At 35.7% G+C, this 15,033-nt stretch overlaps 1 protein-coding gene across 2 annotated transcripts in view; it reads right to left on the bottom strand.

Annotated features, from left to right (window-relative positions):
* The window catches only part of HCFC2 (host cell factor C2), a 38,277-nt gene that overhangs the window by 7,806 nt on the left and 15,438 nt on the right, over positions 1-15,033 (bottom strand). For both annotated transcript variants that reach the window (XM_038558879.1, XM_038558878.1), the window contains exons 8-13: positions 9,870-10,037; positions 9,313-9,365; positions 7,426-7,597; positions 3,814-4,017; positions 3,181-3,254; positions 729-866 (exon numbers count right to left, since the gene is read on the bottom strand). In XM_038558879.1, coding sequence (XP_038414807.1) covers positions 729-866; positions 3,181-3,254; positions 3,814-4,017; positions 7,426-7,597; positions 9,313-9,365; positions 9,870-10,037 — 809 coding nt within the window. The remainder of the gene's footprint in view (positions 1-728; positions 867-3,180; positions 3,255-3,813; positions 4,018-7,425; positions 7,598-9,312; positions 9,366-9,869; positions 10,038-15,033) is intronic.

Below are 15,033 nucleotides of genomic sequence, written 5' to 3'. Positions count from 1 at the left end.
AAATACCCGATGCCAAAAAGAAATTAGTTCAAAGTGCTTTGGAGCTGTCACCTCTTTCATAATTCTAAGGGTTAATGTCTCTTTTATATATGTGAGTTCTTCTTTAAGGGGTTTCAGAATTAAGAGAAATTAGATTGTATTCAATAACATACAAGGGCTTTTACATTTTTTAAAAAATTCTCAGTAAAGGGATGCCTGGGTAGCTCAGTTTATGGTTAAGCGTCCAACTCTTGATTTCTACTCAGGTCATAACATCAGATCTCAGGGTCTTCAGATAGAGGCTCCACGTTCAGTGGGGAGTCCGCTTCTCTCCCTCTGCTCTTCCCCTGATGTGCACACTTGCACACATGCTCTTTCTCTCTCTAAAATAAATCGTTTTTTTAAAAAAATTTCTTAGTAAGAAAAAAAATGCCCCATCCTCTAAACACACCAGGTTACAAAATTAGAGATATTTTTGAAAATCCTTATCTATACTGGCTAGACCATATAATTTATGACTCAGAATCCAGCCCAGTGATTGTATAAGGTTTTTTAAGTGACCTGCTTATGATATGCATAAGAAGTGCCTTAAAAAGGAATACAAGATAATGAGGCATATAAAATTCTCAATTATAGATTGTAAACAGATCCCAATTTCATGCATTCAAGCGATTTGAATCAGGGTTATAAAAAAAGATCTAATTCGTGAAACTTATAACCCACAGCGTGGGAAATATATCAATAGCTACCTTTGAGATGCTTTGCTTTCCTTTTGGCAGCAAATAAAACTGGCTCACCAAAGCTGTATTATTTTTAAAAATTCCTACATCACACCACTGTCGTTCTCCTGCTTTCATTGTGGCCACTGGATTTGAAGGAGTCTCCTTCTAATTTCAGAGAAAGAAAAATTTGTCAGGACTCTTATTGTGCATATAAGACACTTCAAGATTTAATAAATCCATGCAGTGATTTACAAGTAGGTATATGGGTAAACACCACAACATTAATAGCTCATAAGTAAATAAACTCTTAACAGATTAGGTCAACTGACAGTGAAACAGGGATGCCAATTCAAACACAGGGAGTGACAGGCATTCTCCAAGTCAGTAGCTCTGTACTATCAACCTAGCTGGAGTTAGCATGCTTTCCAATCAGTGATATGTTAAAATGCCAGCTGTTTTATAGAACATTGTCATTTCAGAGACTCTCTCAGAAAATGTAATCCCTTTAGTGTGACATTATACCTTGCTCCAGAAGGAGCAAATAAGGAAAAATTCATTCCAAGCTGGCTTATTTCTAGATTCAAAAACAACTAGCAGAAATTCAGTGATCTTTGCACTTGAAATACCTGGGATTCTCCAAACCTAAAAGGAGAAAAAATGTTCAAAACTAAAATGCAATTTGAATATACTTTAGTATATACTAAAGAGGAGCAGATTAAACAGTTTTACATTTTTTACCTTGCTTTAAAACAAATAAACTTCCTCTACCTTAAGCTACTTTTAGTGATAAGTAAATACTTATCCCTGGAACTAACCTTTTTAAGCCATCTTCTTTATAAATGAGACACTGTTTCCAGAAGCTCAAAACAAATGTGCACTTCAGTTATTTATTTCTGTCTTAAATATATAATAGCAGAGGTACATGCTTATAATTCACATTATTTGTTATTTAAGCTATCACACATGACAAAGTGGGCTAACTAGAAAAGTCTTTTAAGGTTTTTTTTTTTTAAAGGAATATCTTTAAACTTTTCATTTTTAAAGTTGTAAAAACTCTCTTCAACAATTTTTATAAAACAACTGGCTCCAACTGAAATAACAAATACCATTCTGGCTGATGTGTTGCAAAATAGATTTAGGAGAAAAAAGTTCCCTTTAATAATTCCTCCCTGAGGAGAGTCTAAGAACACTAGGACTTAACATTCTGGAAAGATGAATGCTGAAGAAGGTAAATATATGATCAAAATCCATAAAATAATGATTGAAAGAAAATTAAAACTACAGACAATTCCTGAAGATTCTAAGAGGTAAATTTTTTTACTATTTATTTCTTTAACTTTTTTATTGGAGTTCAATTTGCCAACATATAGCATAACACCCAGTGCTCATCCCACCAGGTGCCCCCCTCACTGCCCATCACCAAGTCACCCCAACCCCCCACCCACCTCTCTTTCCACTACCCCTTGTTCATTTTCCAGAGTTAGGTGTCTCTAAGAGGTAAGTATTAAGTCAAATAAAAACTCTTACTCATAGCAATAAAGTTGAAATGACTGATAATTTTAAAATAAATTAAAAAGTATATATACACATATGTATGACCCTTATATTTACCTCACTATAACAATTGTGGTATATTTGTGAGGTATATACCGAGCATTTTAAATTTGGTGCCATGCAGACCAATTTTGGCCTTTCATAAAACAACCCGAAGTCAGAGATTATTGGGCTACCCTGTAGGTATATCTAACCCCATACTGCAATATTCTACTGTTCTCCTAATAAATAGCTAGCAATAGGGTCATTAGAGTTTTATATTCTGTAACGTGTCCTTTTACTCATTAACGTAATTTGTGTATATACATATATATGTACACACACACACACAGACATGTGTTTCTGATTATGAAAGAGCGCATTTAACTATACAAAAATACTGAAGGTCTAGAGAGGAAAGTAAAACTTATCTGTGGCCACACAGCCTGCAGAGAGTTATCTGGTATTGTAGTGTGAATTATGTGTGGACTCACATGAGAGTGAGAATGTATGTATCGGGACGCCCGGGTGGCTCAGTGGTTGAGCGTCTGCCTTGGGCTCAGGACGTGATCCTGGGGTCCTGGGATTGAGTCCCACATCGGGCTTTCTGCAGGGAGCCTGCTTCTCCCTCTGCCTGTGTCTCTGCCTCTCTCTCTCTGTCTCTCATGAATAAATAAAATCTTAAAAAAAAAAAAGAGAATGTATCACGTGTATTTTTTAATAAAATTGGGACCACAGTGTATATATATGTGTGTATGTGTATAATTTTTTATGCACCTTTTTTCACTTAACATTATATTGTAAACATTTCCCTATTCAAGCCTTCATTTCTCAATCTCTGGCAAGTCATTACTAGAGGACACCAAAGAATCTTTTCATGAATTCATGCTGAAGTTGCTCAGAATTCCACCTGTAAACACATATGATCTTCAGGTCATATACTTACAGAAAATGGCATCGCTGTAGCATGTGCTTCTACACGGCTGATCTTAGTTGCAGGCAGCGCACATGTTTCATCAACTAAAAACCAAACAATTCATCATGTAAGACTTATGTAATCACTTACCAAACAGACACATTAAAATATAATTTATAAACATACAAAAAATAGCCAGAAGGAGAAAGGCACAATAATTAGATATGAACCCTCTAACTCGAACTAATCTACAAAGTTCATTTCTCAAGGGTTTGATGACTAGCTAGAACTGCAGAGAACGTTTACCAAAGATGAAACACAAGTCCTACTCAAAAGAATGAAATGAGAATTTACAAAAACAGAAATCAAGCTGGGAGAATTGTTACTCCATAGTCTAAAGAATGAATCTTTTCTATGGGGAAAAAAATTTGCTGAATATATTCATGGTAGGAGAATACATTCTGAATGTATTTCAGTGTGTGCTGATTTAAATATTTTGTGGAAGGTGGCAGAGTATATTACAGAATAATTTTAATTAAGTGTTTTATCTGTTTATATATAATTCAATCCAAGATGAAATGCAATCCCCATCCAAACAAATAAGCCTGATGAATTTATATACAAAAATGGTTCAAAATACAGTATGCGAAATACATTTCAAACCTTCAGATTTGGTACTGAATGTTGTTAGTGAAGTTTCATCTTTAACAACTGCCCCATTTGTACTGGATGATTCAGTTTTAATGGTCTGCTGGGTTACCATAGTTTGTGCGCTGGAAACAGAACTGGATACAGAAGTTTCAGGGACTACTGTTCTTAAGTCCAGGCAACTACTTAGAACACCTATATATGCTGAAGTATGAGGACCTAAAATTAAAGTGAAGAGATCAATTATTAACATAATGCCTGCAATAAATGTGCCATCTTATGGTTCTTGTCATACAATTCTTCGTATTTTCAATTTTAAAATTATAAACATGAGTACCACTAATGTCATTCGCATGAATTAACCACCAGCCATAAAATGTTTAGAAAAATAAAGTGCACTACTACATAGATAACAGATGTCCAATTTCTCAGCTCTTTTGTCCACTCTAAACACTGAATCATTGCTCTCGGACTTTCCCTAAATCGTAGATCAAATGTTTTACTTACCATTTTAGGGAAAAATATAGAAGTCACATGTCTGTGATTATGCCCAACCTTTCTGTCTTTTCTTCCATCTCAGAGGATGAACTGACCTCTCTGTTGAGAAAGGATAATCTATCCTCCTGTGCTCTTGGTCTCATTTCTTCCCCATATTTTGGGACCCTCTTTCATCAATCAGTCCTCTCTCTCAGGGTTTCCAGATTCTTTTTCATTAGTAGTTTTTGGCCCTCAATCCATAAACATTATCAAGTCTCTCAAGCAAACAAACACGCAACTTCTTTGACTCCACAAATCTCCCATTACCTTTGCCCCTCGCTGATTCCCTTCAGAGCAGTCTCTACTTCCTTGGCCTCCTCAAACTTGGTCTCTAACCCACTAGGTTAATGAAACGGCTCTGGCAAATGTCAATGGTTTCTAGGGGATGCCTTTTGATTTCTATTTACTTGACCTTTTTTGCAATGTAAACAATGCTGACCACATACTCCTTTTTGAAGCTGTTTCTTTCTATGACTTATAATTACTCATTCCACAATACTGAAGATTTACTATTTACAGATACTGTACTTGTCTCTACAATGCTGAAACAAAGCCGGCATGGTTAATACCTCATCAACTTATAATGATGTGGTAGAGACAGACATGCAAACACAATAAATATATAGTCACAATCTGTGATGCCTGTAAGAAACAGGACACCAATCTCTGGTTCTTTTCCTGACCTCCTAGCAACCCCTTTTCAATCTCTTTGGCTGGTTTCTTCTCTTCAAATGACTCTTTAAATGCAGGTATTCCCAAGCCCTCTCTTATCTTCATTGACACATTTTCCTTTGCTTTAACTACCATTCACAAATCATACATCTCTCAAATACATATGTCCTGGGCATTGTGCCAGGCACTAGGAATCTCACAGTGAACAAGTCAGACAAGGTCCCTGCTCTTGTGGAGCTTATATTTTAGATACTCTTAACTTTTTTTTTTTTTTAAGATTTTATTTATTTACTCATGAGAGACACAGAGAGAAACAGAGACGTAGGCAGAGGGAGAAGCTGGCTCCCTGCAAGGAACCCAATCCAGGACTCGATCCCAGGACTCCAGGATCATACCCTGAGCCAAAGGCAGACTCTCAACCACTGAGCCACCCAGGTGCCTTTAACTTCTAAGTTGTACTTCCAGCCAAAACTACCTAGAGTCTACACCTAAGTATCCAACTGCCTATTAGAAATCTTTACCAATATGTTCTTCAAGTGCCTCAAAAACACTAAGTTCAAAGTTGAACTTACCTTTCCCCCACGTCTGTTCTTGCTCTTACATTTCATCTTGATAAAGAGTACCGTCATCCACTGGACTTCCAACCCCAAAACTGGGAGTCATGGTCAACTCATTTTTATTTCACACATCCAACTAGTTTCCAAGGCTAATAAGAGATGCTAGGTTCTAAAAGCCTGAGAAATAATATATTCTCTCCTCTCCATCCTACCCACTGCTTTAGTCTCTGTGTCTCTTACAGTCCTAAAAGAACACTTTAACAGGTCCCCCAATCATTTCCTACTATAGTTCTTCTGATAGTGAGGCCAGAGTTTCTTTCTAAACAACTACTCATGTCACTCTCCTACTTTGGAAACATATAGCTTTTCAAACTACAGAGAAAAAGTCCAATCTCCTGTTAACCTGAGATTGGGTAGCCATTCTTTCACATATTTGAATGTCTTTGATCTGCCAGATACTATCACTGTACAACCACTCTAGTTTTCACATTTGCTTAGTACTAATTTTATCCAAACTGCTTTCCAACCTAGGATTTAGAGTACATTAAGATTCTGAAATCTCAAAGCTCCTTTTGTTTTTAAGAGTATAAACTTCTTTATAAGACAGACATAAAAAAATCAATATAAGAAGTAGGTGGAGTGGCTCAGTCAGTTAAGCATCTGCCTTCGTCTCAAGTCACGATCTAGGGATCATGGGATCAAGCCCTGTATTGGGCTCCCCACTCAGCAGGAAGTCTGCTTCTCCCCTGTTCCTGCCACTCCTGTTGCTTATACTCTCTCTCTGTTTGAAGGAAGAAAGGGAGGGAAGAAGGAAGATAAGTGGAGGCCTAGGACCAGGCTTTTATAATTTTGACCAAATGATTCTATCAGAAAATCAAGAAAACAACACTTCTCCTTTTCTACATATAATGAAATGAGGAAAAATATTCACGTGAAATAATATTCATCATGTTAAGTTTCCATCATTGAAGAGGATTTAGATTTATATCAGCTGTCAAGATTTTATCAAATTAAAAATACAATCAGGGGCGCCTGGGTGGCTCAGTCAGTTGAGCTTCTGCCTTCAGCTCAGGTCATGATCCCAGAGTCCTGGGATCAAGCCTTGTGTCGGGCTCCTGGCTCAGCAGAGAGCCTGCTTCTCCTTCTCCCTCTGTTATTCCCCCTGCTTGTGCTCTCTCTCTCTGTCAAATAAATAAATAAATAGAATCTTTAAAAAAGAATACAAACACATGTTTCTATGTCACAGATATATCTATCACAATGAGATTTATAAAATTTATATAAATTTTTATATAAATTTCATATATTAAAATCAGGCATAATGCTTAATGTATCTCAAATGGCATGAGGATACTCAAATGAACTCATTTTAAACATAGGGTTCACTGAATTACAAGCTGTCCCATGAATGTAACCAACAGTTCTTATAAATGAACTATCTTTCTGAGAATAATCCAGTTACTTGCGAAACAAATATTTACTAAGTGGCTACTATTAACCAGACATGGATCTGGGTGCTAAGGAAATAAAGATGAACAAGAAAATCCCTGCCCAATGATTTCAGATAGTTCTAAGTGCTAAGAAAATACAGTAATTGGAGAGGGACAATGAACACACTGGCCAACTTCAAATGTCATACAAGAGCTTGCCTCGCCTGAATTCCATAGCTCATTAACTAAGCGTTTCTATTCAGGTTAAGTGGTTCCTTAGTACCCTGACATCATTCTAACGAGGGTCAATACAGTAGGTTTATTATTATTTTGAAAATGGATCAAAACCATGTAACATTTATTTTTCCAAAGACTAAAATTCCCTATTATTATAAAAAGCTTTAGCTTTATTTAAAACACCATCCTTATACCTTCATTTTTCCTTAGCACATCCACGACACAACTATTATGATTAGAAGCATTAGCTGCCAAAGATGAATGCAAAGTGGCATTAGAATCACTTGATGTTTTGAGATCTGGTCTGTTTTTCACAGAAGTTCCTTTCAGAGCTGTGTGTTCAGTTTTTGCACTGTTATCACTGACCTATAAGAAATAAAATAGCTTACAGTAGCAAGCAATGTTCAATTAAATTGAAATACATGTAAAAAACCACGAAAATAATTTACAACTTAAATGCTTTTGAAAATAAATTTACCAAAATATAAAACAGTTTAAATTATACTCTTAAAAAAAAAAAAAAAAAAAAAGGGATCCCTGGGTGGCGCAGCGGTTTGGCGCCTGCCTGCCTTTGGCCCAGGGCGCGATCCTGGAGACCCAGGATCGAATCCCACATCAGGCTCCCGGTGCATGGAGCCTGCTTCTCCCTCTGCCTGTGTCTCTGCCTCTCTCTCTCTCTCTCTCTGTGACTATCATAAATAAATAAAAATTAAAAAAAAAAAATTATACTCTTAGTTTGTATAGGGCTATTCTTTAAATTTTACAATAGTTTAAGAGAACAATTTCTTCACTTAATCTCTATTCTCAAAAGACCAGTTCTGAAGGGGAATGAGAGGGTATATTTTGAGAAAAAACAAAAACAAACAAAAAAAACCACGACATTTTTAGAAGTGGTAGTTAATATTCAAGTAAATATGTATGTAACAAAGGAGACAACACCAAAGCTAACAAGCTTAACATTTTTGTCAAATTTTCTTAACAAGGTCAATATGGGTATTAAAGATCTGATGACTCCTAAAAATAAAATCTCAGTTCAAGCAAATGAACTATTCTGTATGACTGAGTTTTCCAAAGAGAGATTACTATTTAATACATACACATACCAATATTCTTTAACATTAAACATTTTAGATAGGAGACTTCTAACTCTGTTTCTGTCTTCTTATATACACTATAATGAATACATTTAAACTTTTTGATAATTCAAGTTATCAGTGTGAATATCAGTTACTATATAGCAATATTTAGGGTTCTACTGAGCCATAAAAGTGATCTGGCTTCATTCAAAAACCCCAATATGTGGCCCCCTTTTTACTTACCTGTTTTTTGTTACTTTTTTATCTCTCTCTATCTTAATTATCAATTAGAACTCTAGAGTCAGTTATAACTTCTTATGGCCTTAAAGATACTTGTCCATAACAGGCATATTCAGAACACATGCACTTATACCTATCATTTTCCTTGAAAAGAATCTACTGTATATTTAAATAGCAGTTTGCCATATAAAACCAGTGTAAATTTTAGGAAGCTTGTTCATTAGTCTCTACAAATACCTATTGTGAAGCACTTCATAAACAAAAAATAACCTCACGAACATCAATGCTCAACTTAGCAACTCATTCTTTGGTCAACAAAGTACATAGTAAAGGAATATATTTCACATTCCATATTTCAATGGATATGGAAAATTTAAAATGTGTATGATATTTACAAACGTCAAAATACAGATTTCAAGATACTGTAAGTATAAACTATAATGGATTAGCCTCTGATGCTGTGTAATGAGGGTTGACTTTAATCTCTTGGTTAGGGGTTCTTAATGTAGGCTACTGTCATAGTGATCTATGGAGTGTTCCTTAAAACCAGAGTTACCTGGGCATCATCCTAAAGATTCTGCTTCACTAAATCTGGGGAAAGGCTTAGGATTCTGTGTGTTTGTTTTTTAATCTCAGAGGTGATTCTAACATGCAGACAGGGTTGAGAACCTCTGCCCTAGGGTAATATACTAAAAATATTAATAAAAATAGGGATTCTAACCATAAACATTCATTTGCCATCATAATTTTTTTTTTTAAACTTACACTGTTAGGAATGGTGCTATTACTGCCTTGTCTGTGAGGGTCCATTCTGACTCCTGTAGGGATAAGAAAGTTCAGACTGACACAATGCTCTAAATTAGCTTCAATAAAATATATTACAATTAAGGATTTCTAAAAAGTTATGCATTAAAGGTTAAAAAGTAGTATCTTTATCAAAGTTTATCTATTTTAATAGCTTGCTTAATAGTTGACTACAATCCTAAAAGTACACGTAAAATCAAATGTTTTTACTAAGTGCCTGTTACTATATAAAAACACTTTTGAAAAAAGCTGAAATACTAATGAAAGCTAATTAAAACCATCTCCTGAAGTCAAGTAGTATGTCAAATTAAGAAAGTACATCAGAATGAACTGCAGAAAAAAACATTCCATCCTACATATCTATGCATTCTACCACATTATAATGGTAAGACAGGTAAGCTTCAGAGTTGAAATGCAACCTATTTGATTTTTTAAATTAGGCCATAATCACTGGTTTTCCTGCAGTAACTTTTCAAAAAAAGCATGAGCATGCATGCTTTAAGGTGAAATTATGTTACCTTGCATATTTGGTGCTGCTGAAGAATCTGATGATGCAGCTTGGTACGGCAAGTCTGTATTCAGCTGCAAAAGATAGCCCTCAACTGTAGGCACTTCATCCCATTTGACATGGAAAGAGTTGGTAGTGGCTTTGATCAGTTGTACTTGTGATGGTGCCGGTGGTTTCTCTAAAGAACAATATTGATATTAAACATTGGTGTTTCAAATGTATCAACAGTTTTCCTATATAGTTTGTGTGGGCCTGGAGCTTGGAAAATGTTAGCAATGAGTATTTCATCTGTCTACCAAGAGAGAAAATTTACTCAGATAAACATAGCTATCGTAGGTCAAATGAAAACAGTTTGGGGTTCTGATTCTATTTATTTATTTAATTCCTTATACAAATAGCTCTACAAACAAAACAATCTGGTTCCAAGCTATCTGAGTTATTAGAATCAGAAAGAAATGTTTAATCATAGCAGTGAGGGGGAGAAGGGAACCAAGTATTTTATAGTTAAAGCTACATTATTTTACCTTCTTTGTAAGTTTTTAATTTTATGAACCAATTTTCAGCCAATAGCATACATGTTAGAAATACTGTCAATGTTACCAAAGATAATTTGGACATGATATTTAGGAAAAACATAACTTCTTCAAGTTAATACACTTTTTTTTGTATATTTTTTTATTGGAGTTCAATTTGTCAACATATAGCATAACACCCAGTGCTCATCCCATCAAGTGCCCCCCTACACTCTTATCAAAACTTGTACTACCCCAAACAAATAATTACTTTGGTATTAAATATTACCAACATTTCCAAAATTCCAAAACAAATACCAATCATAGACTTTTAGAACCGGGAAAAAGAAATTAACCTGAAATTATTTCTACAATATCCTTGTTGTCTTTTTGTTTACCTACCAACTCAGGGAACTCACAATTCCTAGAGGAGTACATTCCATCTTTAGACAGTTATATAAGAAAAGTAATTCTTCTAATGAGTTGATTATCTATAAGCTATAATGTAGCTTATAGAACTAGTCTATACCTTATCTTATAGAACTAGTCTAATACCTATCTCTGTATCTTTTAGAGAAGGGGTCAGCAAACTGGCTAGCTTATGGGCTGTTTTTGTAAATAAAGTTTTATTGAAACACAGCTGTGATCATTTGTTAATGTATTAGTTATGATTGCTTTCGTCTACAACAGCAGAATTGCATAGTTATGAAGACTATATGGTCTAGAAAGTCAAAAATACTACCTGGCTCTTTACAGAAAAAATTTGATGACTGTTTTAGAGGATAAGTAAACACAGTTCCTTCAACTATTCCCCATTTGAATTTCTCCATAATCCTATTCATAGTCCAGTTTATATTTCTTAAAGTAAGACAACCCATACAAGCAAACAAGAAGACAAGTCCAAGAAGTACACCACCCACATAACAGAATTTACATGAAGAGAAAATAGAGAAAACAGAAGGGTGCAAATCAATGCAATAAATTAAGAAAATTTCCAGAACTAAAGAACATGAGTTTCCAGATTGAAAGGACTCACTGAGTACTCAACACAATGGGTTAAAAATAGATGCACAAGGCACATCACCATGAAATTTAAGAATAGTGGGGACAAAAAAAAAAAAAAAAATCCTGAAAGCTATCAAGGGTGAGAGGGAAGATCACATTTAAAAGGAATAAAAATTAGAAGTGGTTTGGGTTTCTTTTTTTTTTTTTTAAGATTTTATTTATTTATTTATTCATGAGAGACTGAGAGAGAGAGAGAGAGAGAGAGAGAGAGAGAGAGGGAGAAGCAGGCTCCATGCAGGGAGCCTGATGCGGGACTTGATCCCGGGACTCCAGGATCACGCCCTGAGCCAATGGCAGGCGCTAAACCACTGAGCCACCCAGGGATCCCCGTGGTTTGGGTTTCTTAACAAAAAAATGGAAGCTTGAATACAGTTTAACAATGCTTTCAAAATCCTGAAGGGTTATGACTTCCAAAGTAGAATTCTATTTCTATGCAAATGGCCAATTAAGTGTAAGAAAGACGGAACATATTTCCAGACAATGTGAAATCTCAAAATAAATTTATCACCTATGCACCCTTTTCCTGGGATGTGTTCCACAAGAAATGAAACAGTAAACTAAGGACGGGAAAAATATGGGATCCAGGAAACAGGGAATCCGGCACAGGTGAGAGGCAAAAGATATCGCCAGGAAGATGATGAAGGGAGACTCCAAGATGATAGCTGGGCTTGATTTGTGGAGGACAACCATCCCAGATTGGAGCAGGAGAAATTTCTTCAAGACGATGAAATCTGATAGAATATCTGATGCATCTAACCATAATGAGAGAAGATTTAAACAAATAACACAGTATGGATTGAATTAGTGGTAGATACATACAAGTCTATAATAAACAAAAGTGACAATTATGAATCCATGGTAAATAAAAAGTTATACAAGAAAAGTTTCACAAAATTCTACATGGCTCACCTGTGAACAGTGTTTATATGGTCATAAGGTAAACAATGAATACTCATCTAACAAAATTATGGTATAACCATATTGAGAGAATGGGGGTAGGAGAGGTGTATAGGAGAGAGGTGAGGAATGGTGGAAAGAAGAGATAAATCCTTAATTTCCATAGTAAAAAGTGAGCATTTTATGCCTAAACTGAAAAAAATCAAGATAACAATATATGCATGTTATATGGAAAGATGGAAGTAAATACCAAAATAATTGTTTAATGGAGTTGAAAGTAGATGCTTGTGAAGCAAGGAAAATGAGAGGAAGGTGGGAGCAAAGGACTGCTATTTTTCAAAAAAAGCCTTATGGAATTAATCACTCTTTTAAATGTTATCAAATATACAAAGATTAAATAAAGTGGAAAAAAAAAAAGCAAGATGAAGAGCCTTCATTTCTCCAATCCCCAAAATTAATGCTAATTTACCGAGAAGCAAAATCTAAATTTTGACCTTATGATTGTGGCCATGATTACTTTTAGATAGATATTCATGTCTAAAGAAAAGGTTTATGGAAAAACTGGCCAGTCTATAATTTTTAACCTTTTAAAAGTTACAGATCCCTTAGACAATCTGCTGAAAGTGATGTATTCTCTGCCAAGAAAAATTTATACACACACATTTTTCTTTCAATCTCAGAGACTGAAATTTATCCTTGGAGTTCAGGAAATAACTCTCAATTTCAAAGATGCATCAGTAAGGTGGATTTTCTAGATTTCTTTCCTGCTTGCTAGTATGTGCTTCTTCCATAGAAGATATTTTAGTCTCTAACTTAGTTGTTCCATTTATTACTTTTTAAATTAATTTTAAAATTAAACTGTTTTTACATTACCAAAGCAATACATGCTCCTGTAGGAAATACAGATTAAAGAAAAACCTTTCAGAAAATGTTTAATCTAACCTTTTATTTTATTATTATTTTTTTTTATCTCACCTTTTAGATAAAACTTTGGTACACAATGTATCCTTCCAGATTTTTCTGTTTATACCCTTAAAAAAAACCTGGACTCATAAGTATGTTTTATAATCTTCTCTTGTCATGTAACAACGCACATTACATCTCCAGATTTGATTTCTCTACTGGTCTCCAGATTTCTTTATTCATCGACTATGTTTTTGATCTCCTTATTTCAAAATTAGCATAGTCTAAATGGAACTCTTTTCTCCACAAACTGGTTTTCTCCTCAGTCTTCCCCATCTCAGTAAATGGAAATACCACCAAATTACTCAAGCTAAAAACTTCATCCTCCATTCTTCTCTTTGTACCATATGTCACACCCAATTCATCAGTTGGTTCTTTCAAGAACTCCAAAACATATTCTGAATTTATCCACTTCTACCCATCTCCACTGGCACTGCTGTAGTCTAAGACTTCTCTGCCTCCTGTGAAAGTCTCCTAACTGGTCTCCCTGTGTGCACTCTTGCCCACCTTCAATTTATTTTCCACACAACTGCAGTGGCCATTCCAAAATGTACATCAGATCACAACACATGTCTCCTTCAAACTAATAAATAAACTATCTTTGTACTTCATAACCTAAACTCTACCACAATGTTCAAGGCCTTACATGATCGGTCCTGTGGTCACTTCTCTAACCTCCATTCCTATGTTCTCCTTTTTCAGTCAGCTCAAATCTGTTCCCAAATGTGCCATATATTCCTAACGCAGGGCCCTGTACTTGCTGTTGACTCTTCCTACAGTGTTTCTCTCCCAGCTTTTTTTTTTTTTTTAATTTTTATTTATTTATGATAGTCACACAGAGAGAAAGAGAGGCAGAGACATAGGCAGAGGGAGAAGCAGGCTCCATGCACCGGGAGCCCGACGTGGGATTCGATCCTGGGTCTCCAGGATCGCGCCCTGGGCCAAAGGCAGGCGCTAAACCGCTGTGCCACCCAGGGATCCCTCTCTCCCAGCTTTTTCCATGGATAGCGTCTTCTCTCCATTTGGATTATAACCCAAATGCCATATCATATATACCTACTCTGAAGTTAACCTCTTTTCTCCATTCCAGTACTTCCCATCACTATCTCACTGTTCTATCTTACTATCTTCCCATGCTTACCAGAAACGGAACTTATTTTATTAATTTGTCTGATTAGTGCCTGTCATCCTGCTGCCCACATTCTAAGAATATACATTCTTAACATCAGGGACATTATCAGTCTCTCATTGCTGTAGCATTTCACATCTCAGCATGTAAAACAATTTAGAACAATTCCTGATAGGTGTCAATCAGTAAATATTTCCTGAAAAATGGATAAGTTCTGTATTTAAAATTCTTTCATGTTCTAACACTTTTACAGAAATCCTTTTAGGGTCACCCAGGGAGCTCATTGGTTGAGGATCTGACTCTTGATTTTGGCTGTGGTTGTGATCACAGGATCGTGGGATTGAGCCCTATCTTGGGGCTCAACCACCCAGCCAGGAGTCTGCTTCGGATTCTCTCTCTCCCTCTCTCTACCCCACCCCATGCTCTCTCATGCTCTTTAAAAATAAATCCTTTAAAGAAAGATTTTATTTATTTATTTAGAGAGAGAGAATGCATGAGAGGGGTGAGGGGCAGAGGGAGAAGCAGACTCCCCACTGAGCAGGGAGTCTGTCGTAGGGTTTGATCCCGGGACTCTGGGATTATGACCCAAGCAGAAGGCAGACTCCTAA

Source organism: Canis lupus, chromosome 15, assembly GCF_011100685.1.
Source record: "Canis lupus familiaris isolate Mischka breed German Shepherd chromosome 15, alternate assembly UU_Cfam_GSD_1.0, whole genome shotgun sequence".
NCBI lineage: Eukaryota > Metazoa > Chordata > Mammalia > Carnivora > Canidae > Canis > Canis lupus.
This window is presented reverse-complemented; position numbering and strand designations above follow the sequence as displayed.